We start from the raw sequence: 26,826 nt of genomic DNA on the forward strand, positions 1-26,826 counted from the left end.
CTTCCTACTCCCAACCCAGAGTGCTCAGTTGCACCTGCTATCCCAATCTCCCCCTCACAACAAACATAAACTATAATACCAATCCATGCCTTGCACTTTTTTTGGCTATAACCTTAACCACAAAAGCTACAAGTGTCTTAGCCTAGATGGTAAAATTTTCATTTCTCGGGATGTTCATTTCAATGACCATACCTTTCTTTTTTGCACACCAACACTATCCCTTTCCCTAGCACATCTAATATTCCCACCCACACCCCCCCCCCCCCCCCATTTCCTCTCTCTCCATTGCTAGTTCTCTATCCTTCATTCACTTCTCCAACAACCATAGTCATACTACCTACCACCCCTATCAATCCCATATCACATTCTTAGTAGCTCACCTCCCCCACCATCCTTCATTCACTTCCCCAGCAGCCATACCTGTACTACTTACCACCCCTATCAATCCCATATTACATTCTTAGCAACTCACCTCTCCCACCAATTTTTCTTTATATGTCTAACTCCCACTCCCTCCGCTCCCCTCCTTCCTCAACCTTCCATCACCCATCCCATGGTTAATTGGTCTAAAAATGTCATATTTAAACCCAATGCATCTATTGCTTCTATAGTTCCATCCTCAGCCACTGAAGCTCTTCAAATAAGTTAATGGAAGCAGGCTATGACAGACAAATACGTAGCTCTCCTCTACAATAATACTTGGTGCCTTGTCTCTATTGATACCTCGCGTCTTTGATGATCCACGTAGTTGCCAGATGGATGGACGCGTGATTTCAACCCATAAAGGTTCTTGATCCAGCCTTTATACCTGCAAGAAGGCATCCGGACAGGGTGTCCGGACGCACCCTCCGATGATCTTGTTAGCCATGGTAAGAGAGAGAGATATAAATCAGTTGGCCTTTTACTAGGTATCAGGAGGTTACCAGGGGATCCCTTCTTCTTCGTATGAAGGCTTATATATACAGCTTCGGGGGTACTGTTCTTCTCATTAATGGTGAGGAGATATTTTATGTTGTTATGATGATAATAGGTGTTAGTAGGAGCATCATCACCCTACGAGCGGCTGTCAGAAATCATGGTAGGTGATGCGGCTGTTAGAGATCGTGGGAAGTGACTTGCTGTCATTTCATCTTGTCTTATCACTCTGAAGGTGACAGGATGTGGGCCATGGCTGTTTGCTGTGATAGCATGTAAGACTCGCTTTACTTTAATTGATGATCCGGACGATTATATCCGGATGGCACATGCTGATTACCCGGATGTATTGTGGAGCGGATGCATTATGAAGGTTGTCCGGATGTCTGTGCTCTGCCAGCGACGTTTGCTCTTCCTTGGATAGGAGAAGTTGAAACGTCATTTGCCTTTCCTTGAGGCGGTCCGGGTAGGAAAACTGCATCATGCGTATCCTTAGGGGAATCCGGATGATGATGGTCCGGCTGATAACACGAGCCACGTGTCACTGTGAGATGCGTGCCACGTGTTTCCCAGAAGGAGGGGTCCCTACATTGCCCCCTTTTTTAACTTGCCTATTTTGCCCGAAAAATGGGCGGGTTAAAAAATAACTGGCCTTTTTGAAAACTGAAGAGGTCTCTTCGTCTGATTGGGCCACGTGGCGAGTGGGGGTGCGGAAGCCAAAAAAGGCCTTTATGACGAGCCGCCGACCCTGTGTATCCCCAGGCAATATGTCGTTTCAATGATGGCATTTGCTTGGACGTTTGGCTTTCCGAGGGTTTGTCCCCCTATAAATAGCGCACTGTACCTTCTTTTTGCATTTTCTCCTACTGTGTTTTTTCTGAGATTACTTACTTTCTTCTTCCTTCTGTGTTTTCCTTTGCTTTTCTGAGTGAAAAAACCTAGAGTTTTTCTTGCCGGTGATTTTGTATCGCAACATCAACCTTTCTTCTCGAAATTTCTATTTGGTACGTGCACTTTGCTTTTTGTTTTCCCTTTGTTGCGCTTGTTTGTTTAGTGGCTTGATTTCTGACTTGTTTTGGGTAAATCGTTTGCGACTGTGTGTTGAATGCTGGTGTTTGTTGGTTTTCTAGATTTGCTGTGCTTTAACTGTTGCGCTCCTTGTATGCAGGTTTCGGTGCAATCTTGTGCTAAAAGATGTCTTCAAAGAAGAAAAGTGCTTCATCTGCCCGAGTTAGCGATGCTCATGAGAAGTCTACAGACAAACTGAGCGTGAAGGAGTTCCGGGATCGGTTCTGTATTCCAAATGGCGTAATTGTTGAATTTCTAAATGGGGAGGCTGTCGTATCTACTGAAAAAGCTGAACAAGATACCGTCATCTTCTCCAAGGAACAATTCAACGCGGGGCTCCGGTTCCCCCTACCGGCATTACTCATGGAATTCCTCCATTTCACTAAGATTCCACCCGTCTTCATTCATCCCAATATCATCCGGGTGCTGATGGGATGCAGCATTATCAACATGCTGTACAACCTCGACCTCACAATGCTGGAGGTGTTCTTCGTCTATTCGCTGAAGAAGGCGAAAACTGACATCTTCAGCCTGTCCGCGCACCTGCCTTCTCTTCAATTGGTGACGGAACTGCCCGACTCGACGAAGGGAGGGGCGAAGGGACGGGTGATGGTCCGGGGTGCGTGGGCGGGGTCGAGGCATCCGGCGAGACCCTTCTCTCCAAACTATTCTTTAAAGATTCCAGGTAAGTTTGCTTTGCGACTTCTGTCCGGATTTTTACCTTGTTGTTTTCTTGTTGATCTCTCCGGATGGTATTCTCAACTTTTGTTGCTGTTAATGCAAGTGCGGAAAAAAGGGGCCACCTCGTGGATTGGGTGGAAAATACGTCTTTTGGCTGTCTCAGCAAACTTTTTGAGATAGACGCCAAGGAGAGGTAGTGCAAGACGCTGCTGACTGAGCGGAACCTGACGGCGGTCGTCCGGGAGCCCCAAGAGTACGTCATCAACATTCTCCCCAGGAAGATGCCAAAGGAGGTAGTGCCTGGGGAGCATTATATTGTGAAGGATCTCCCGATTTATCAGGTGTCAAAAGAGGCTGACGCTGAAAAACGCCGAGTTCTCCTGGACAATCGGGAGAAGAAGAAAAACGAAGGGACCCTTCGGAAGGCTCCTGGACAGAAACGCGACGCAGACTCTTCTCCAAAGAAAACTCCAGCGAAAAGGAGGAAGCTGGTGAAGAAGAATGGGAAGGACGTGAAGGAGCCCACTCCTCCCAAGGAATTTGCTCCTTCGCCCATTACTCACGAGGCGGAGGTAATGATAGAGGAGCCAGTGAACCCTGCTCCTCATTCCATCTCTAGCGGATCCGGACACATCGCGGGGCTGAACCATTCAAGCACCTCCTTAGCAGCGATTGCCCGTCTGGCGAATTTGGCCGAGGAAGCTGCGTCTGTCAACCATCCGGACTCCCGTAATCCTGATACCGATGCAGTTGAGGCCGTTTGTGCGACCCCCATGGAAGAAGCTGGGGCAGAAAGCCAGAGTCAGCCCTCTGACGATTCGGACCGGCTGACTCTTGTTCTGGTGACGGGGCCACCCTCAAAGAGGCCTCGCTCGGCGCGCAATCTGAGGTCCGGACTCCTCGGGCGGCTTCAAGATCGTCAGCAAGAGATCGAAGTTAGTTGCTCATCCGCCCACGACGCTCATCCGGATGGGGGCGAAGTGGAGATGACAACTGAGCCTCCAGCCGTCCCTGTGATGGTCCCGGTTGAGGTTGCACCCGGGGAGATCCATCCGGCCGTAAATGTGGAGGCCCCGAATTCGGAACAAGAGTCATCTTCTCTTGCCTCATCGGAGGGGACTCCTGTTAATGATGCTGCTTGCGGCTCCGCTAGTCCTTTTAGCTACGCGGAGTTGGAAGAGAAGCTGAAACAGATTCCACCCGGCTTGCCCACTGTCATGCCTTCAGCCTAGATGTTCGAGATGGTGGAAACGGTAAACTGCTTTTGTGCTTTTTGATTTTTTTGTCATTCTGATGTGTGATTTCTAACTTTGCTTTTCTTGCTTGGCTGTTTGTCTGCAGCTGGTGAGTGGTCTCCGTGGCATGGCCAATCAATACGATCTTTTCACTGACCTGCTGCGAACCACAGATTATATGAAGGCCTTCGCCGCTCGGCACAAAGATATTGAAGACCATTTGCGCCTGAGACTGGTGGAGGTCGAAGCCAGCATATCCACCGTCCGGGGGGAAAATGAGGCTCTCTGGGCAGATTTGGCTGATGCAAAGGTCCGGGAGGAATCAATGGATGCCCGTCTGCATGAGGCAGAGGATGAGATGGCTCGGCTGCGGGGGGAGGTGAGGCAACTTCGGACCGAGGTTTCGATTGAAAAGAAGCAGAAAGAAGACTTGCAGTTGCGCTTATCCGCGCAAAAAGAAGAGCTTGAGCGGGAGTTTGCTGTAGAGAGGAAGGAGCTTGAAGCGGATTATTAAAAACAAGTGGACGATACCTTCATCTTCGGCTATCGCTGCTGTATGAAGAAGAATGGCATAAAGTGGGATGTCCCTTCAATTCCTCCGGGTGAAAAGAAGAAACTTTAAGGCTGCTCCCTGATAACTTTTGTCTTTTTGCAACTTTTTGCTGTAATATTTTTTTTTGTACTTTCTACGGTCCGGATACCTCTTTGTACATACATTTATATACATCAATAAAACAGTTCTTTTTCCATTTGCACTTGTCTTTGCTTTTTCATTGATAATACTGTTTTAAATTAGACACATTCCATGGCCTAAGTAATGGAGTTCAGTCTAACTTTTGTAAATGATAGGCTCCATTGTCACTTGCCTTAGACACTATATAGGGTCCTTCCCAGTTGGCTTGGAATTTCTCTACACCCACTTCAGTAGTATTTTCGAAAACTTTTCTAAGGACTAGCGTACCATTTTTGAAGCTTCTTGGCTTCACTTTGCGATTGTAATGTGCTGATGCCCTTTGTTGATAATCTGTCATCCGGATGGCCACGCTTTCCCTCACTTCATCCGTCCAATCCAAATTTCTTCCTAATTCCATGTTTGCATCACTCTGTTTTCCTGCGTCAGTCCGAATAGTAGGGAGACCTATTTCGGTAGGAATGACTGCATCCATTCCATATGCGAGAGCGAAATGAGTATTTCCTGTTGGCCATCCGGGTGTAGTTCGGTAGGCCCATAGGACGCCGGGCAGCTCCTCGACCCATTTTCCTTTGGCTTGTTCAAGTTTTTTCTTTAAGGCAGTGATTAGGGTCTTGTTTGTGGCTTCTGCTTGCCCATTGCTTTGAGGATATCGTGGTGTGGAGTATGAGTTCTGGATGTTTAGCTCCGAACAGAAATTCCTGAATGCAATGCTATCAAATTGTGGACCATTGTCGGCTATGATGGTTTGGGGAATTCCAAAACGGCAGATAATATTTTTCCATACAAACTTGGTGGCATCCTTGTCTTTGATGCTAGCATATGCTTCAGCTTCCACCCACTTATTGAAATAATCTGTGGCAATAAGCACAAATTTCTTTTGGGCAGGTGCAGCTGGGAGAGTTCCCACTATGTCCATGCCCCATTGTGCGAAGGGTCATGGGCCTGAGATTGATTTTAACGTTGTTGATGGCATATGTGGAATGAGAGCATACCTTTGACATTTATCACATCTTTTAACATATGCTGCTGCGTCCTTCTTCATTGTTGGCCAATAGTATCCTTGTGAATGAGCCCTATGTGCCAGAGATCGTCCTCTCGAATGATTTCCGCATATTCCCTCATGTAACTCAGCCAACACATATTGGGCCTCTGAATGCCCTAGGCACCGAAGGTATGGTCCTGTGAAGGATCGTTTGTACAAGTGCCCCCCAATTAAGGTGAAACGGGCAGCTTGCACCCGGACTTTGTGTGCCTGTTTGAGATCTTCGGGTAGAGTTCCTGTCCGGATATATTCTGCGATGTGATACGTCCATTCTTGATCATCCGCTTGTTTTGCCTCAATGGTGTTGCAAGTAGAAATTTCTGCAACAGAGGGATTGGCTTGCACATGTATAGGCAATAGAATGGTTTCTTTGATGGGGAGGGAGGCAGCTATACCGGCCAAGGCGTCCGCGCGCCCATTGTCAGTTCGCTTGATTTTTTCTATTGTCCATTCCGTGAATTGTTGCAGGGTGTTTCTTACTTTAGCTAAGTATCGCGCCATGCATGCGTCCTTAGCTTCATATTCCTTCTGGACATGCCTTACCACGAGTTGTGAGTCGCTGTAGATCCGGAGTTTGGAGACGGATAGAGAAAGGGCAAGGTCCAACCCGGACAAGATGGCCTCATATTCTGCTTCATTGTTAGAGGCAGAGAATCTCAGCCGGATGGCTTGCTCCAAATGTTCCCCAGTTGGGGACTGTAGCAGGAGCCCAACTCTAGAGCCTGATGAGCGTGAGGCTCCGTCAACTCGTAAAGTCCACCATTCTTGTTTACTTGATTCGTGGTGTTGGCTGGGTCTTCGGGAATATTCTAGCACGAAGTCAGCCATTACTTGGCCTTTCATGGACAATCTGGGCTGGAATTCGATTCCAAATTCGCTTAATTCGATGGCCCATTGCAACATTCTCCCGGTTAAATCTGGCTTGTGCAGAATGTTGCGAAGGGGCTGGTCAGTTAGTACGATCACTGGATGAGCTTGGAAATAAGGGCAGAGCTTCTGAGCAGCGCTTCGAAGGGCTAAGGCTGTTAGCTCCATCTTTGAATATCTGGTTTCTACGTCTGCCAATGCCCTGCTGACGTAGTAGATAGGTTTCTGCTCCTTGGGTGAGGGGCAGCGGAATAAAACGGCGCTGATTGCCTATTCTGATACCGCCAAATACATATACAATTTTTCCTTTGGGATGGGGCTGCTCAAGATGGGTGGTTGCGTAAGACAATGCTTGATCTTTTCGAAAGCGTTTTGGCAACTGTCCGTCCATCTGTGTGCTCCAGCTTTTCGTATTGCCAAGAAGAAGGGTCGCAGTTCATCAATGAAGCGGGCTATGAAACGCCCTAATACAACGAGCTTGCCTGTGAGGCGTTGCAATTCCTTCTTGTTCATGGGAGGGGGTATTTCCATGACTGCCTTGACTTGATCCGGGCTGACTTCTATGCCCCTTTGGCTGACCATGAATCCCAGAAATTTGCCAGCACTTACGCCAAAGGCGCATTTAGAAGGATTTAGCTTCATGCCATACTTTCGTAAGAGGTGAAAAACTTCTTGTAAGTGAAGGACATGCTGCTCTCGAGTTTTGCTTTTAACCACGATATCATCAATATATACCTCCACCGTGTGGCCTATCAGAGGTTTGAAGATTTTAGTCATCAATCTCTGATAAGTGGCGCCAGCATTTTTGAGTCCGAATGGCATGACTTTATAGCAATAGAGGCCGTGTGGCGTTATGAATGCTGTCTTTTCTTCATCATTCGAGGACATGGGGATTTGATGATATCCGGAGAAGGCATCCAAGAAAGAGAGCATTCCTTGCCCGGAAGTGGAATCCACAATTTGATTTATTCGTGGCAAGGGAAAACTGTCTTTTGGGCATGCGTTGTTGAGATTGGTGTAATCTACACAAACACGCCATTTTCCTTCTTTTTTGGGTACCACCACTACGTTTGCTAACCAATCCGGATAAGATACTTCTCTGATGAATTCGGCCTCTAGCAATTTGTCAATCTCACTCCGGATGACTTTTTGTCTGTCCGGATGGAAGCGTCTAATCTTCTGCCGGACGGGTCTGGCAGTTAAAAAGAAGTTAAGCTTGTGAGAGGCAATAGAGGGATGGATTCCCTTCATATCAGAATGTGTCCATGCGAAGATGTCATGGTTTTGTCTGAGAATATTTTGCATGCTCTGGGTTTCTTCTTGTGTCATGAGGGAACTAATGTTCGTGAGGTGAGTGTTTTCCTCCGAAGTTTGGATTGTTTGTAAGGGACCTGCTATCGGGGGATATTTGTTCGCCGGACCCGATAATTGCTATTGGTCATGTGTAATGCTGGGTTCAGGGGGCGATGCATCCTCCTGGTTGGCCCCTACTTCTCGTGCTATCTGATAGCACTGGCGAGCGGCTAATTGGCTGCCATATAGGTCGATTTGGCCATTGTTGGTGAGAAAACTCACCATTTGATGGTATGTAGAGGGGATAGCTTTCATGTAGTGGAGCCATGTGCGCCCCAAAATGACATTGAAGGGTGATAACTCCTGTACTACTGAAAATTGTACGTTGAGAGTGACTAGGCCTGCTTGGACCGGCAATACAATGTCACCTAAGGATGTAGTTGAAGACTCATTGAATCCGGATAGGATTCGTCCAGGGTTTTCGAGGCCTGTGAGACTGTGTCCCATGTGATCAACGACTGATGCTTGCACAAGATCGGCCGAACTGCCTAGATCGACCAAGATACGCCGCACATCGAAGTCCCCAATTTCCAGGGACAAGATGAGGGCGTCGCGATGTGGTTGTAGTGTCCAGGTGGGATCCACTGGTGGAAAAATGATTGTTCCATCTATGGGGCGAGGGCCCCCTCCAGTTAGCCCAGGCCGGATGGAATTGATGCGTTCGCGTATTGATGCGGCCCGCAACAATTTTTGTCTCTTTCGCCTAGAGTCGTACTCTTCGTCAGATGGACCTCCGTTAATATAGTTTATAACGACCTTAGGGGCAGCTGGGGCCCTAGGGGCCCCAGGGTTGTGATGTTGGGATACGTCCCTTCCTCCATTATCTGATCGGAGGTATTGCTTCAAATGCCCTGCTTTTATGAGCCTCTCGACCAGGTACTGGAAAGCTCGGCATGTCTCTGTTGTGTGGCCATGATCCTTGTGGAAGGCACATCTCCTACTACGATCCCTTGTGGATGGGTCCGTTCCAATGGGTCTAGGCCACTTGAAGTCGGACAAGCCCTGGATCATTGGGAGAAGTTTCTCATATGATATAGAAAGAGGTGTGAGAGGCGGCATTTCTGGGCGACTTGGCCCTTCCTGCCTTCGGTCAGACGACTTTGGACGATCCGGAGGTTTAGTATCTCTCTCCGTATTACTTCTAGATGGCCGTCCGGCAACCAAAACTTGTTGGGTGGCTGCACGTACGTCATCTTCGAGCATTGAATATTTGTTGGCCCGTCTGAATAAGTCATCCATCGTTATAGGAGGCTTTTTAGCCAGTGATTCGAAAAATGGAGTGCCTGGATAGATGCTTCGTTTGAAGATCTGTAGGACAGCATCCATACTGCAAGCCTCCACTTGAAGTACTGCTTGGCCAAACCGCTTCACAAATTCCCTTAAGGATTTGTTATCTTGCATTTTTATGTTTTGCAAGGTGCTGATGTTTTGCTTGTGTCGTGCGGAGCACAAGTATTGTCCCACGAAAGCTTCGGACAGGTCCCTGAAGTTGCCAACAGAGTTGGGAGGTAGGCGATGAAACCATGAGAGGGCCTGTCCTTGTAGGCTGGCGGGAAATACTTTGCATAGTAGTGCATCGTTGCCAATATCGAACGTCATGAGCTGTCGATAATGCATGATGTGATCGAAGGGATCGTTGGTTCCATCGTATGTGGAAAATTTTGGTACGAGGAATCCCCTTGGGGGCTCGTAATTAATGATATGAGAGCAGAAAGGCGTGGAGAGCATGTCATCCAGCCTTTTGCTGATGGAGCCAATGGGTGGCCCGTTTGGGATGTTTCTCCCAATTGGTTGTTCCGCTGGGTGCGAATGAACGTTCCGCATCATGGGGGTGACTACGGGGTCACGATGCGGGTGAACGTTTTGCACCATGGGGGTGGCCATGGGGTCAAGGCGTGGTGCCCAAGTTGTGGCCATTGGTGGCCTTGATCTTCCAAGATCTTGTGGGCCTAGTCTTGCGCGCATTGAATTTGACAACTGGGATTTTTTATCACGTTGTCTTTTTGCTGAAAAGTGAGTAGAGTCTGAGCTTTCCTCACGGGGAGCTCGAGGCATAGGCGTGCGTGGCTCATGAGGTCTTACGTCGCATGCTCCTGGGATAGCTCCTGTTGTCCCAGGATATATTGACTCCGGTTCTTGTTGAGGCCTTGAGTTTGCTACTTGGCCCCTCGAACGCTGACGTCGAGGGGGCCCCGATGTTGAAGCCTGGATGCGTAACACAGCGTTTTCTTCTCTCAATTTTTCTGTCTCCTGGAGGTGAGCTTTCAGCTGTCTTTCGCTTGCCAACTGTCTCCTTTCGATGGCTAGGCGCCATTCAAAATTATCATCCTCTCCCCTACCAGATGAACGGCTTTGGGAAGGTGTAGCCATCTTTTTTAGTGATTGAATCAAAGTAAAAATTTCCCACAGACGGCGCCAATGTTGATACCTCGCGTCTTTGATGATCCACGTAGTTGCCAGATGGATGGACGCGTGATTTCAACCCATAAAGGTTCTTGATCCAGCCTTTATACCTGCAAGAAGGCATCCGGACAGGGTGTCCGGACGCACCCTCCGATGATCTTGTTAGCCATGGTAAGAGAGAGAGATATAAATCAGTTGGCCTTTTACTAGGTATCAGGAGGTTACCAGGGGATCCCTTCTTCTTCGTATGAAGGCTTATATATACAGCTTCGGGGGTACTGTTCTTCTCATTAATGGTGAGGAGATATTTTATGTTGTTATGATGATAATAGGTGTTAGTAGGAGCATCATCACCCTACGAGCGGCTGTCAGAAATCATGGTAGGTGATGCGGCTGTCAGAGATCGTGGGAAGTGACTTGCTGTCATTTCATCTTGTCTTCTCACTCTGAAGGTGACAGGATGTGGGCCATGGCTGTTTGCTGTGATAGCGTGTAAGACTCGCTTTACTTTAATTGATGATCCAGACGATTATATCCGGATGGCACATGCTGATTACCTGGATGTATTGTGGAGCGGATGCATTATGAAGGTTGTCCGGATGTCTGTGCTCTGCCAGCGACGTTTGCTCTTCCTTGGATAGGAGAAGTTGAAACGTCATTTGCCTTTCCTTGAGGCGGTCCGGGTAGGAAAACTGCATCATGCGTATCCTTAGGGGAATCCGGATGATGATGGTCCGGCTGATAACACGAGCCACGTGTCACTGTGAGATGCGTGCCATGTGTTTCCCAGAGGGAGGGGTCCCTACAGTCTCCCCTCCAACAGACCGCCAAAAAATTGGCTGCAAATGGGTCTTTAAGACTAAAGAAAATTCTGATGGCACAATAAACAAATACAAAGCTCAATTGGCTACAAAAGGGCTTTCATCAAGTTGTTGGCTTTGACTTCAATGAAAAATTTATCCTTGTTGTAATACCAACCACCATCCAAACTATGCTTACCATTGGCTTAAATATGAACTAGAAGATTTGAGAACTTGATATCAACAATGCTTTCCTGAATAGAGATCTTTAAGAAGACATTTTCATGCATGCAACCAATCGAGTTTATCGATCCTCTAATACTAGATTTTGTATGCGGACTCAACAAGTCTCTATATGGTCTTAAGCAAGCAAGCCCCTAGAGCCTGGTTCGAAAAATTTCGTCTTGCTCTTGGTTTTATATCAACCAAATCCGATCAATCCCTCTTTGTTAACATCACACCCTATTGCTTTACCCACATCCTTGTCTATGTCGATGATATTTTACTCACTAGAAATTGTGAGCACTTCATTCAACAAGTAGTCACCTAACTTAATTGCCAATTTGCTCTCAAGGATCTTGAAGCACTAGATTACTTCCTTGGCATCCAAACAAAAACCATCTCTACTATATTACACTTATCCTAAACTAAAAAATATTTCATATCTCCTCACCAAAACAACGATGCTCTATGTCAAACCAACTCCCACACTAATGGTTTCTAACTCTACATTATCAACCTCTAGCAGTGACCATTCCGTGACACTCAACTCTACTAAAGCACTGTTGGTGCTCTTCAATATACCACCATTACACGCCCTAAAATCACCTATAGTGTAAGTCATGTTTGTCAATTCATGCAAGCTCCTCTTACTACTCATTGGAAGGTTGTCAAGAGAATACTTTGATACTTAGCAAGTTATACTCTCCACCATGGTCATAATCTCAAATGAAGCACCACCCCTCATCTTGATATAACCAATTTTTGTGATGTTGACTAGGCCTCCGACGTTGATGATCACCACTCAATCTCCGGCTATTGCTTTCTCCTTGGTCCCAACATCGTCTCTTGGCATTCTAAAAAACAACATACCATCTCCAAGTCTTCCACTAAAGCTGAGTATCGTAGCATTGCTACATTAGTAGTTGAAATTTCTTAGCTACAAACTCTTCTCCATGAGCTTCACATATCCTCAAAAAATTCCAGTGCTCCATGTCTCGCACCAAGCTTATCGAAATAGACATATTTTGTTTAGGAAAAGGTCCTTCGAAAGCAAGTTCATATCTGTCATCTCCCGTCTTCAGCACAACTCGCTGACATCTTCACCAAAGCAATGCCCGACACTTGGTTCCTCAGCATGCAAGACAAACTCAATGTCACTCCAGTTCACCTTGAGTTTGAGGGAGGCTATTAGAGTAACTAAGTTAGTTTCAGTCAATAACAGCTAACCTACCTTACCTATAATGCATTGTATCTCATTCTGTTAAAACAACCCACTTGGATCAATTGCAAGTCTTGAAGACTCAACTACATAAAGATGTGAGAATGTGATCTTATTTATTTTATGTTGATTTGAAATGGAGGGTTTCCATATTTGATGCCTAAGAAGCTCAATAAAAGTAATGATGACAAAAAATAAACACAGGATAAGCTAAATTCTTTGCTCTAGCCATTCCTGGTTTTGAATCATTTTGAATATTTCCTATGTTTTTCATCTATAGACTATAATGTTATTTTCATATATTTGTAGAAATTTCACGTCCAACTATATATATTGTTCTTTTTATATTGTCTATTTGCATTTACAAAATTCCTAGGCCTTTTCTCATTAGTTAAATTTTCAATGTACTAAATACACAGTTTGTCAAAAGTTGTTTTTATCTTCCAACCAACAAGAATCAATCTTGCTTTTTAAGATGGTGAAAGGATAAGTTCGTTTAAAAGAGTTCTCAAGAAAATGAGTTCTTGTATTTTAATGCAAGCATTAGGTGAGTGTGCATAAAGAAATCAAAAGTTGGTTGGAAATTCAACTCAATTTTTATTAAAAATTTATATATTCTTGTCTTTATCAAATGGATGAACTTTATTTAATGTCAACCTTTATCCATACTCATGGTCAAAATAGAGAAATTGTTGTGAAAAAGTCTTATGTCAAATTTTATATAGTGGGCTCCATTTGAAAATGAAATTTATGCATTGTATTTGATGCATATGTCACATGAACAAAGGGGAAATAAAATTAATGGGTAAAAAATTGAACTACTCGTCAACTTTAATAAATTTGTATAGTAACTTCCAATACATACAATGCCCAACAAAGAAGTGGGAAAATGATTGGAAATCAAGTTTTAAGATTATTGGTTTTTGTGACCTCCCTAAATGGGAAGTTTATACCGATGGATGATTGGATGTAAGAATTCATTTTCAAGATCCCCACTAGATCATTTTTAAAAGGAATTTTATGTGTCACTTAAATTTAAGCAATATATGCATCATCATGTAGGGTTTCCCTTCTTTATATTTTGTTTACACATGTGACAAATTTTGTAAGAGAAACTTCTCTCTTCCTTTTTTAGGCCGATTTTTTTTTTTTTTTTTAGGAGTAGATAAACTTAAATTTATAATTCCAAAATATTTTATCAATATTAGTTAGTGTAATCATATATCTTTTTTCCTTAATTCAATTTTCCTAACCTTTTTTTTTTTTACCAAATACATTACCAATTTATTATTCTACCACAAATAAAATTTTGTAATATTTTTTTCATTTACTTGTTAAAATATCATGCATAAGGAATTTACATTAAATAATCAAATCTTAAAATTAATAATTGATTATAATATTAACCTGATTCAACTGGTTATTTTGTATCTAATATATTCCTAATGATTGATGCAAATTTTGTTACTTAACTAAACCGGAAAGCATTCAATTGGGCTTCTTAAAATAAAACGAATGTGCAACAACCTCAAACCATTTTGGAAAAAATAAATAAATAAATAAATGACTTTTTGAGAAAGTGAGAACTAATAGTATTATGCTAGATTATAGGTGTTCATCACAATATAGAATAGTGTTTTCTTGAACTCCATGGATTAATTTTACTAAAATAATTGTTTGTTTAAGATAATGGATTTGACCTATTTCCTAAATTAAATAGAATTGATGAATGAAGAAATATATTGTTAAAATATATTGAGATAAGTTTTTATATAAGCTCTAGTGGGCTCCTTTTGAAAATGAAATTTATAGATAATATAGGATGCATATGTCATATGTACAAGTGGGAAATAAACATAGATAAAATATTTAGCAACTTGTAAGATTAGGAATCAAATTTTAAAATAACTAGTTTTTGGGACCTCTCTATGACTCTTTTACAAAGTAAAACTTATAAATAAAATTTGAATGCAAGAATTCATTTTCTAGAGCTCCGCTTGATTTTTATATAGTTTATTTGGCTAAAAGAGACATTGAAAATGAAAATTTCAAGAATGTCCTTCATCTTTTAAAAAGATGAAATATAATTTCTTTTGAACAAAAGAACTCTTTTAATAATTTTTTTTTCCTATCTCACATCAAGCACCTTTTGAATAAATTGTTCAAGGGAAAAAAAGTATCAAAATAAGATTATTTGTGCAATTTTTAATAAATGGAAATTTTTTTCCAAATATGGGTATTTGAGAAATCAAATACCCCTATTTTGTGTTATATAAAAAATTTTCAAATGTTGCATTTCCCAAATGTCAATATAAGATGAAATTTTGCTTTATTTGAGAAATTAAAGTACCAAAAATTAAGGAACTAATAACACAAATAGATGAATTACAACTATAGTTGGCAAGATCTTATTAATTTTATTTTGACTTTAAATGGAGCATTTTCATGCATATTTGGCTCCTAAGAAACTCAATAAGGGAAACGATGACCAAAAATAAAAATAGGACAAGCTAAATTTTCTGCTCTAACCATTCATGGTTTTGACTCATTTTGAATATTTACTTTGTTTTCTTCTATTGACTATAAATATTGACATTATATATTTATAAAAATGTGACTTTCAATTATATTATCCTTTTACATTTACAAAATTTTATGGTCTTTCCCCACTACTTAATTATCAATGTTCTAAATATATAGTTTGATAGAAGTTTTTGTTCTTATCTTTTAACCAACAAGAGTCAATATTGTTTTCCAAGAAGGTGCAGAGACAAGCTCATAGCAAGAAGTTCCCAAGAAAACAATTTATTGTATTCTAATACAAACATTAGATGAGCACAAAGAAACCAACTATGTTTGGAAAATTCAACTTAGTTTTTACTAAAAATTAAATACATTATTGTCTTTATTTAAATTTTGTTAGTCAATATCAATGGTTGAATTTTATTCAATACGAACTTTCATCCATATTCATGTTCCCAAAATAAAGAAATATGATGTGAATCACCTAGTGAGAAATTTTTTCTGGTCGGTTCACTTTGAAAATGAAATTTATATATATTATATTTGATGCATATGTTGCATGAACAAGTGGGAAATAAATTTGAGCAAAAAATTAATTAGTCACATGATAACTTTAATAAATTTGTATATTGACTTCTGGTACATGCAATGTCCACCAATAATAGAGGAAAATAATTGGAAATCAATTTTTAACATTATTGGTTTTTGTGACCTCCCATGGATCTTCTCTGAATGTGAAGTTTATATACTATGTTCGAATGTAAGAATTCATTTTCAAGATCTCCACTTGATTATTCCTTTTTAAGAAAAATTATGTGTCATTTAATTTTATTTTTTTTTGTACACCATTTTGTCCAAAGAAAAGTTTCCCCTCTATCTATTTTATTTGCCTATCGAATTAGTTTTATAAAATAAACGTTTTTCTCATATCTTTTTTTTTTAAGCTAAAAATTAATTATTAGGAGTAAATACAACTATATTTCTTATTCCAAAATATTTTATTAATTAGTGTATGTCATTATTATGGAAAAATCCATAATATAAAAAATTGGTATAAAATGAGAGAAAATCAAGAAGCTACTATATCCCCTACACCCCTAACAGGTTAGTAGTGGGCTATGGGATTAGGCCTATCAGCTTGATCCCTCTACTACCACCAAGGACCTCCCAAAAAATCTCATAATTTTTTTCATTATATATGTCATATCATGAGCTTTTTGGGTTGAACTAAATAGAATTTAAGTCACCAAATTCTAACCGTCATCATTTGTATACATGTCTTAATTATTGAATCATATCAGACTCCCTTTAATAAATAAATCAATGATCAAATTGATTACCTCCAACCACCTCAATACAAGCTTAAGAAAATAAATAATAAACAGTTTATATATTAAGAAAAGATTCGGTCCATAAGAAGATACTAATGATCTAGAATAAATCCTTTATAAAACATAAAATTTTTAATCATCTAGGGTCTATTGCATGAGGAATTCTTATTTTTATTTGAATGTTAAACGATATTTTTTTTCAATTTTAATAAAATTAGAAAATATATTGTGGTTGCTTCAAAAATTGATGCTTTGGCTTTTTAAAGTTTTAACCTATAGCACTTTGTTAAAGTACTTATATTATGAATGTTTTTTTTACATATTATTTATTATTTATATTTAAATTATAATAATAATAATAATAATAATAATAATAATTTTTATAATGTTTTTGGTTAGATAAAAAATTAACAAAATTCGATGGAAGTATAGACTAGCTAAGTGATTGTTTAAGAATAATTTTAAGTACTTTTTTTATATTTTTTAAAATAACTTCTAACCCTAATGACTCATACCTTAGCTTTTAGTCTTATCCACTTTCAACGGTGTAATCTTTCCTTACAAGAAAATTAATTTGTTATTTCCTTCCCAAACTAAATTTCTTCAACATCCAAAATCCTCGGAAGAAAGTTGGATGATTTTGAGATATTTATATTTAAATTTAATTGTGATTTCAAAGTATCCATCTTTCAAAAAGAAGGGGATAAGGCTTGATTGTGGTGTATTTATAAATATTTGCAGTAGGGGATAAAAGACTTTTTCATTAAAAGCTAAATTGGAGTGATAAGTTATTTTTATTGTCACCTCATTCATATCTTAATATCATCCACATTATCATTATATTTTAACATTTAAGTAATTTTCTTATGAGAGAAGTCCAACAAGTATAAGAACCAAAATAAATAAAAGGTTAGGTAAATGTCTTATCTAATTAATTTGTCTTTTTATCTTATTCAATGTTCCTAGATGTTTTTTTTTATCAATATACCTTTTATATGACAACATCCAACTCTATCATCCCCCCGCCTATAAAATTTTATAATGTTTTTTTATTTACTTGTTAAAATATTATGCACAAGAAATTAATATTAAATAATAAAATATTAGAATTAATAATTAATTGAATTATTAACCCAACTCAGTATGTTGTTTAGTATCTAAAATATTCTAGTGGTTGGCGTAAATTTGATTACTTAACAAAATTGGAAAGCATTCAATTGGACATTTTTAAGACAAAATGAATGATGTGTAACAACCTCAAGCCATTCTAGAATAAATAAATAAATAAATAAATAAATGGCTTTAAGAGAAAGTGAGAACTAGCCATATAATATGATTTAAATGTCAAAAAGTATAAGAAAAACCAATCAATTAGAGATTTAAATGCCAAAGGGATAAAGTAAAGATACCTAATTGAGAAGAAGTACAATAATTTCAGCTGCACAAATATGCAAAAAAGACATTCAAAATTTAAGACTTTGTTAACTTAAAGATATCTTGCCCTCATGAAAATTTACCGTTTCGTTAACCACAACATCAAATTTTCTTTTCGCCTTTTTCTTTTCCCTTTTTTTTTTTAAAAATTTATTCCTTCAAGTGAAAACAAATTTTGTATCAAAATTCTTTTTCTGCTTTTAATTTCTAACATCTCTCTATAGAAAAAAATAATTTTAATTGAATGAACTTCAATTTGATGTAGATATTAAGACTTGCAGAAGTTCATTCAACTTTAACCACTTGAGTTTAACCCCTTTTCATTAAAAACCACACTTCATAAAAGGGAAAAAAAAACAAAAAAAATATAAATTAAAAAAAAAAGTAAAAGCAAATGTAGAAGAAGAATACTGCATAAATGCAAAAGCAGAATGGTTATAATTACAAAATTCAAAAACTAAAAATAAAAATGAAAAATAAGAACATGGAAAAGTGAAAAGAGATAAAAGGGAAAAAATCACAACCATAAGAGGTAAATTGGGACAGAGGTATTAACAAGCACAGCCATGGGAGCAACACAAAATTTTGTTGAGTATTGGGTAGTGCATGTCTTCTTTAAAAATTCCAGAAAATTTCGAGGATATGTGATGGGTTCGTCCCACCCACCATGATTAAAATACTCTGATAGAAAACAACATTAATAATGACAGCCATGAGAGGCACCACCCACCCACCATGTTTAAAATTCTTTCCAATAAGCTTCCTACCTTCTTCTCAAGGCTAAGTATCACCGTTCCCCTCCTTCATACCTTGAAGAGAAATCAACCCTCAAACTTCTCTGTACTTTTGACCCAAAAATGGCTTCCATATGCAACCTAATATCCTCTTCTTCTACATCTGTCCTTCGATGGAATTATGATGTTTTCTTGAGTTTTAGAGCTGAAGATACTCGTTACAAGTTTACTGATCATCTGTATGCAGCTTTGCGTAATAGAAGCATTCGAACTTTTAGAGATGATAAACTTAAGAGAGGAGAAGAGATTGCACCGGAACTCTTGAAAGTTATTGAAGAATCAAGGCTTTCCATAGTCGTTTTTTCAGAAAATTATGCTAGTTCTAGATGGTGTTTAGATGAGCTGGTCAAGATCATGGAGTGTAGACAAAAAATTAGACAAATTGTGGTACCTATTTTCTACCATGTGGATCCGTCCGATCTTCGGAAACAAAAGGGGAGTTTTGGAAAAGCTTTTGCCAGCTATGAAAGACATGGAAGGGATTCCAAGGAGAAGATACAAAGGTGGAGAGCTGCATTGACTGAAGCAAGTAATCTATCTGGATGGCGGCTCTTTGAAGGGTGAATTTAACTTTCTTCCATTTTTCATTTATTAGTGCATTTTATTTACAAGTATATGAAATCTAGAGTCTTATTATTATAATCATAGACCGAAAGCCATTAGTTATGGACAAGTTCATTATCATTATTATTAATTATACTAATTATTATTTTTATAGTTTTATTAAGACTTTTTATTTTTATTGTTAGTAAGAGCAACAATAGTGTAATTATAAAAAGAGATGTTAAAAAAGTTTCAAAATTTTAGATAAATTTAAAAGAATAATTAACAATAAAATAATCAAATCAAGTCTTATTAACTAATTTTTCAATTTTCAATAAGTACTCCATTGATCATACAAAAATTAACCAATTTATTTGAAGATCTGTTTGAATAATTATACAACCAACAATAAAAGGCTAAGAAAAAATCAATAAATAAATAAAATGTAATGTAGGATATTTTAAATTTGTGTAAAAAATCATTTTCAACATTCAAAATTTAAATTGATCAGATTCTTCTGTATCTATAAAACAATTTAATCAAATAGTAAATAATCCATTGATTTGATATTTTAACCATATTTGTTTTTTTTTTTTTTAAAGTTGATATATAACAATGATATTTTCTCTGCAATTCTAATCACTAAGATGGCATTTAATTTTTGGTCTTAAATCTATTAGACCTTTCTTAACTTAAGACTATATAGAACTTTAATTGAATTAAAATTGATATTTTCTCTGCAATTCTAGTTACTAAGGTGGCATTTAATTTTTGGTTTTAAATCTATTAGATCTTACTTTACTTAAAGACTAAATAGAACTTTAATTGAATTAAGTATTTGGTTGTTTTTTTTAGTAATTTTTAATATTATTAATTATCATTTATTTTATTAATGTTTTAATGTTGTTATGCGTTATATATAAACAATCTTTATTCTTAAGAAAAATAAAATAGTTCTGTGTTAGGTCATAAATAGGCCTTGACTATCCACCACTGCAATGAAACTCCAAATATTAAAAAGTATAATTAAATATTAAAAAATAAAATACTTGATATTATTTAATTAATATATATATAAATTAGGAAAAAAGATTAAGTCTCCCTCATGTTTAATATTATTTGGAGACTTTTCCACAATTTATATTTTAATAATTAATTTTTATTTCTTAATTGACAATATTAATGATTAAATTTTTTAATATTTTATAAATAAAAAATACATTATAATTCTAAATGATATATGTTATATTATAAATCTAAAAATTTTTTGTATATATTAAATATTACAATAACTAATATTATGTTGAGTTGTATTAGATGTATATATAATAATATGAAAGAGATATGGATGAAAGAAATGAATTTAAAATCATAAGATATGTGCATCCTAGTGGATATATGAAATAGTCTAGAAACCAATCCTATTTTATGTTATTTTTTATTTATTGTCAACTAAATACGAGATAGAATAAAATACCAACAACTTATTTTATACTAAAGTCAATCATAGATGGGATTCAATATAATCCCACCTCTTATCTTTTTTCATATATATGTATATTTGTTTTGATAAGGATTTGTGTAGTTATGGGTTGTTTTAAATATATATGCTGGAATCAATGATAATGATGGTTGGAAATTTGGATATATGTTAAAGTAATATTTTAAAAGTAATGATTTTAAAAACTATTTTATAAAATAAAAAAATAAAAATACTTTAACTCTTAAAAAATTTTAAAATGATTTTTAAAGACACGGAGTAAATCTATACTTCTTATATAAGATATTATACTTTTAAAAGAAAGTTTTTTATTTAAAAAAAAATGAAATATATCCAAATAAACACTTAGTAAATTCATTTCTAATTCAATTTGTATAATCTAATATTATTATTTTCATTTTTTGGATGAAGAATATATAGAACTTATGGAGTTTGATTTTGGTGAGAATTGTCTAAGTTATGATTTATGAGATAAAAATAAATTTGAAAATTTGAAAATTTGAAAATTAATGGACTTTTTTAGATCAACTTTTAATTTAATTAATTGATTTTATAGAGTTAGTTTTGTTTGCTTTGTTTTTTTTTTTTTTTTTTTTTTTTTTTGTTTTTTTTTTTGTAAAGCTCCTTTTGAAAATTTTACATTTAAATTTTCTTGAGAAATAAGAGAGAATACAATTAAACCTAAACCTATTTTGATTTCTTTTTTAATGTCAAACTTGTTAATTTATAGTCAATTTATTTCTAGCCAAATTGTATAAAATTGGATAGTTTGAGTATTTTTAACTCAATATTCAACAAAACTTTTTATAAGTAAATTTGGTTATATTTAGAATGAAAAATCATTTTCAAATATTATAAAAGTTAAAATATTGAAAAGAGAAAGAGGAAAATTGACTTTTCTTATTAATAATTTTTTTTAATCTTTTCATTAAAACAAAAATATTGTTAGAATAAATGATAAAATAAAACAAACAGTTTAGCCTTACATCATAAATCAAGTTTTTTGAGATATAGGTTTCTTAAAACTTAGAACCTCTTGTATTAAGGTGTTGAGTATCCTTGCTACAATGAAACTCTAAATATTAAAAATTATATATATATATATAGATATATAGATATTTCAATATGAGACAGCTTTATTTGAAAATCATTCAAAAATTTATATTTTTAATAAATAATTTTTATTTATTTATTGACAATATTTATGAATAAGATATTTAATATTTTGTAAAAAAAAGTACATTATAATTCTAAATAATATACATTATATTATATTATTATATAAAAACATTTATTTATATATTTTTTATTATATTAACTAATATTATGTTGAGTTTTATACATACATATATACATATATATATATATATATATATGTATGTGTATGTATAATTATAAGTTATGATTTTTTATTTCATAAAGTGATTAATAAAACAAATTAAAAATGAAAAAGAAGGGATGAAATAAATAAATTTATGATCATAGGATATGTGGATCTCATCTCTCAATAAAATTAGCATATCTTATATATAATAAATATGATAAATAGACTAGAAACCAATCCTATATATATATATAGTTAGTGTGTGTGTGTGTGTGTGTGTGTGTGTGTGTGTGGAAAGCTTTTTAAATGTGCTAGAATCCATGATAATGATGGTTGGAAACTTGGAATTTTTTTTTCTTTTGTAATTTATAGCTCATCACTCACCACATGTACTTTATAATTTGCAGATATGAGTCAGACCATATCAAGAAAATCATTGAGAACATATTCAGTACATTAAATTGTAAACAATTTGATGTTGGCTCTAAGTTAGTTGGTATGGATTCTCGTGTTAAAGAGATAAGTTTGCGATTGCATTTGGAATTAGATGATGTCCGTATAATTGGGATATGTGGAACTGGCGGAATAGGTAAGACAACCATCACCAAAGTTGTATATAACCAATTTTTTTATCAATTTGAGCATACAAGCTTTCTTGCTATGGGGGGGGGGGGGGGGGGGGGGTGGTGTGGAAAGCTTTTTAAATGTGCTAGAATCCATGATAATGATGGTTGGAAACTTGGAATTTTTTTTTCTTTTGTAATTTATAGCTCATCACTCACCACATGTACTTTATAATTTGCAGATATGAGTCAGACCATATCAAGAAAATCATTGAGAACATATTCAGTACATTAAATTGTAAACAATTTGATGTTGGCTCTAAGTTAGTTGGTATGGATTCTCGTGTTAAAGAGATAAGTTTGCGATTGCATTTGGAATTAGATGATGTCCGTATAATTGGGATATGTGGAACTGGCGGAATAGGTAAGACAACCATCACCAAAGTTGTATATAACCAATTTTTTTTATCAATTTGAGCATACAAGCTTTCTTGAAAATGTTAGCAAGATTTCCAAAAATCAAGGGTTACTTCACTTACAAAATCAACTTCTTTGTGATATCCTTGAGGTGGGAGAAAACATATATATAAGTGCAATTGGCCAAGGATCAAATATGATAAAAAACATTCTTCAATCTAAAAGAGTTTTTATTGTTTTGGATGATGTTGATGATTTAGATCAAATGGAATCCCTAGTTGGAAATCATGACTGGCTTGGAAAAGGAAGTAGGGTCATTATAACAACTAGAAACAAGCATTTGCTAATAGTGCAAAGGGTAGATGAGTTATATGAGGTTGAGAAATTAAATTTTGAAGATGGTTTTGAGCTCTTTAATTGGCATGCCTTTAGACAAAATTTTCCCAAACAAGATTTTTTAGATCTCTCATATGATGCAGTATGTTACTGTTAAGGCCTTCCATTAGCTTCGAAAATTCTAGGCTCTCTTCTGATTGATAAGACGAGACCTCAATGGGAAAGTGAATTGCAAAAATTGAAAAGAGAGCCAGACAAGAAAATTCACAATATCCTCAAACGAAGTTTTCATGGGTTAGACCACACACAAAAGGATATATTTCTTGATATTGCATGTTGTTTTAAAGGAGAAGACAAAGATTTTGTTTCAAGAATATTGGATGGTTGCAATTTTTATGTAGAAAGAGGACTAAAAGATCTTAGTGATAAGTGTCTTATAACAATCCTAGACAATCGGATAACTATGCATGATTTGACACAACAAATGGGTTGGGAAATTGTTTGCGAAAAGTTTCCTAATGACCCTAGCAGATGGAGCAGATTGTGGGATTCTGAAGATATTGAACGTGCATTTGCAACTAGTGAGGTAAAAACCATGTTATTTTATGGGAATATATGAGCTTTAATAATATCATTTTTGTCTAATTACTTATTAGTATAGTTTTAGTTATGTTTTATCTCTTTTGTTTTTTGCCTTATCCTTTGCTCTTATTTTCTAGGCAATGAAAAAAAACGGAGGCAATATTCCTAGACTTGTCAAGATCAAAACAAATGCAATTTAATACAAAAGTTTTTGCAAAGATGAAAAAACTTAGATTGCTCAAAGTTTATTGGAAGAAGCATTATGATTTTATGAGAAAGGACTATAAATTGATCCTTCATGAAAACTTTGAATTTCCTTCTCATGAGTTAAGATATCTCTGTTGGGAAGGATACTCTTTGAAATCTTTGCCATCAAATTTCAAAGGTGAGAACCTTGTGGAAATCAAATTGCCGAATAGCAATATAAGACAACTTTGGCAAGGAAATAAGGTACGATTATGTTTAGTATGTTATTGTTGTTTTGCCTTATACTATTTTATAGAATTTTATTTATTAAAATAATTTTTCTTGTTTTCTTTTTTAACAGTGTCTTGGAAAGTTAAAGGTCTTAGATTTATCGGGTTCCAAGCAGCTCATTGAAATACCAAACTTCTCAAATATATCAAATTTAGAACAACTGATTCTTAGTCACTGTAGAAGTTTGGATAAGATTGACTCATCTATTCAAGTGCTGAAGAACCTTAATGTTCTAGAGTTGTGTTGGTGCAAAAAGCTTACAAGTTTGCCCAGTAGCATGCAGTACTTGGACTCTCTTGAAAGTCTTCATTTATATGGTTGCTCAAACTTGGAGGAATTCCCGGAGATTAGATGGAGTTGTAGGAAAGGCTTAAAGAATATTTATTTGAATAGTACTCCTATCAAAGAATTGCCCTTCTCAATAGATGATCTCACCTTAGTTCGGATATTATCAATGGGTGACTGCAAAAACTTGAGAAGTCTTCCGGGCAGCATTTTTAGTTTGAAATCCCTTCAAACACTCAATCTCATCGGCTGTTCAAACCTAGAGGCTTTTCCAGAAATCACAGAAGACATGGCAAATTTGGAACATCTTTCTTTATCAGAAACAGCTATAAAAGAGTTGCCATCAACCATTCAACATCTAAAACAGCTCAAATCGTTGCGTGTGGGTGGTTGTTCAAGACTAGAGAAATTTCCCAAGAACCTGGAGAGTCTGAAAGATTCCTTAAGACATCTAGATCTTAGCAATAGCAATCTGATGGATGGAGCAATCCCCAATGATGTATGGTGCCTATCCTTGCTGGAAACTTTAGTTCTAAGAAGAAACAATTTTCGTCACATGCCTGCTGGAATAACTCAACTTTGTAAGCTGACACGGCTAATAATCAATCACTGCAAGATGCTTGAAGGTATTCCAGAGCTTCCATTAAGTCTAAAACGTATAGAAGCACGTGGTTGCACAAGCCTGGAAACTTTATCGAGTTCATCAAGTCCACTATGGTCTTCTCTTCTCCAGTGGTTCAAGTCAGCAAAATTTCAGGTATGATTCCTATTTAACAAGCATATGAAACTTTTTATGCAGACACCGGATTTACATTTTAATTGTTAATTCTGCTGGATCAAGAAGCGCAACCAAAGTCTGCAGGAAGTATGATTCCGGGAAGTAGTGGAATTCCAGGGTGGGTATTGCATCAGGAAATGGAAAGAGAAGTGAGAATAGAGCTTCCTATGAATTGGTATAAGGATAACCACTTCTTGGGATTTGTTTTCTTCTGTCTTTTTCAAGATAATGGCACTAATCCATGTTTAACCTATGATTTGAGATTTCATGATGATGAGGATTCATATGAAGTTGTGCATCATGGTGGGTTTGGTTGCCAATGTGACTATTATAGTAATATTAATAGTGGTGTATCAGATGAATTGTGGGTGACATATTATCCTAAGATTTCTATTCCAGAAAAGTACCATTCCAATCAGTTCAAGCACATTCAGGCTTCATTTTCTGCTCGAACTGTTAGTGATATCAAAAGTTGCGGGATCCATCTTATATACTCTCAAGATCATCAACAGAGAAATACCCCATTACTTGATTCTCTTGGCACTCAAGCTGATGATCTTCCCGACAATTTTCAGGACAATACTGAATCAGTAGCAGAAGATACGAATGGTAATGTTAAGAGACGCAGAACAAACCCAAGCAGAGGACACCCCATAAAAGAATGAGAACATCCATCTCTATCTTTAATTCCTTCACTCAAGCTGTCATGAAAATTTTCCGGTAAGTTATCTTTCTTTCTCTTCTTAGTTACTAGAACATACCAGGTTCTTCAAATTTAAAAATGGCAAGCTCCAATAGGTACACCACAAAGCTAAATATTTCCTTTTTATGTAGTTTGAATGTCATAAAGTGATTCCAAGGGGTTGAAGTTCTTTACCATATCTTTTTCTTATTTTTCTTATTTATTTAATCCTAAGATTAATATAAAAATAATTTAAAGGACTAAGGCCAACTAAATTAGAAACTCAAAGGCTTAAAGATGCACAATTTTTCCTTTTTCCTTTTTTTTTTTTTTTTTTTTTGCTTTCTTCCATTTTTTTTAAAATATTTTTAGAACTTATTTTTAGAATCTCATATTTGGAATGTGTTATCAAACTCAAAAGAGGAAGAACATATGCCATTTAGAACTCAAATTTGGAATATATTTAGGTTATATCAAGTAAAGAAAAAAAATTAAGAAAAATTATTTTTTATATTTTGTTTCACCATAAAAAATATGAAAAAAAAAATCAAATATAATTAAATTTAGTTAAAATTTTATGTACTTGAAATTATTTAATCTTTATATAATAAAGGAAAATAAGTTAATTGAGTTTGAAGAAATATATAAAAATAATTTATTAAGTTTAAATTTATTTTTTATTTTATTTCGTTTTTTCTTTCGTTGTGCTTTTCCTTTTTATTCCCTAGTTTTTTTTTTCTCTCATTTTTTTTTGGAA

General features: G+C 36.4%; 1 protein-coding gene and 1 pseudogene across 1 annotated transcript; both read left to right on the top strand.

The window, feature by feature from the left end:
- Positions 1 to 18,591: 18,591 nt before the first annotated feature.
- On the top strand, positions 18,592 to 19,223 carry LOC104882704 (disease resistance protein RPV1-like). The gene has a single exon (XM_010666920.3). It carries the CDS (start codon positions 18,645 to 18,647, stop codon positions 19,143 to 19,145), a length of 501 nt encoding a protein of 166 aa, XP_010665222.2. The 5' UTR covers positions 18,592 to 18,644; the 3' UTR covers positions 19,146 to 19,223.
- Positions 19,224 to 22,669: 3,446 nt separating this feature from the next.
- On the top strand, positions 22,670 to 23,499 carry LOC132253244 (disease resistance protein RPV1-like; annotated as a pseudogene).
- Positions 23,500 to 26,826: the final 3,327 nt, after the last annotated feature.

The sequence above is a fragment of the Vitis vinifera genome, chromosome 18, assembly GCF_030704535.1.
Source record: "Vitis vinifera cultivar Pinot Noir 40024 chromosome 18, ASM3070453v1".
In the NCBI taxonomy this organism is placed as follows: domain Eukaryota; kingdom Viridiplantae; phylum Streptophyta; class Magnoliopsida; order Vitales; family Vitaceae; genus Vitis; species Vitis vinifera.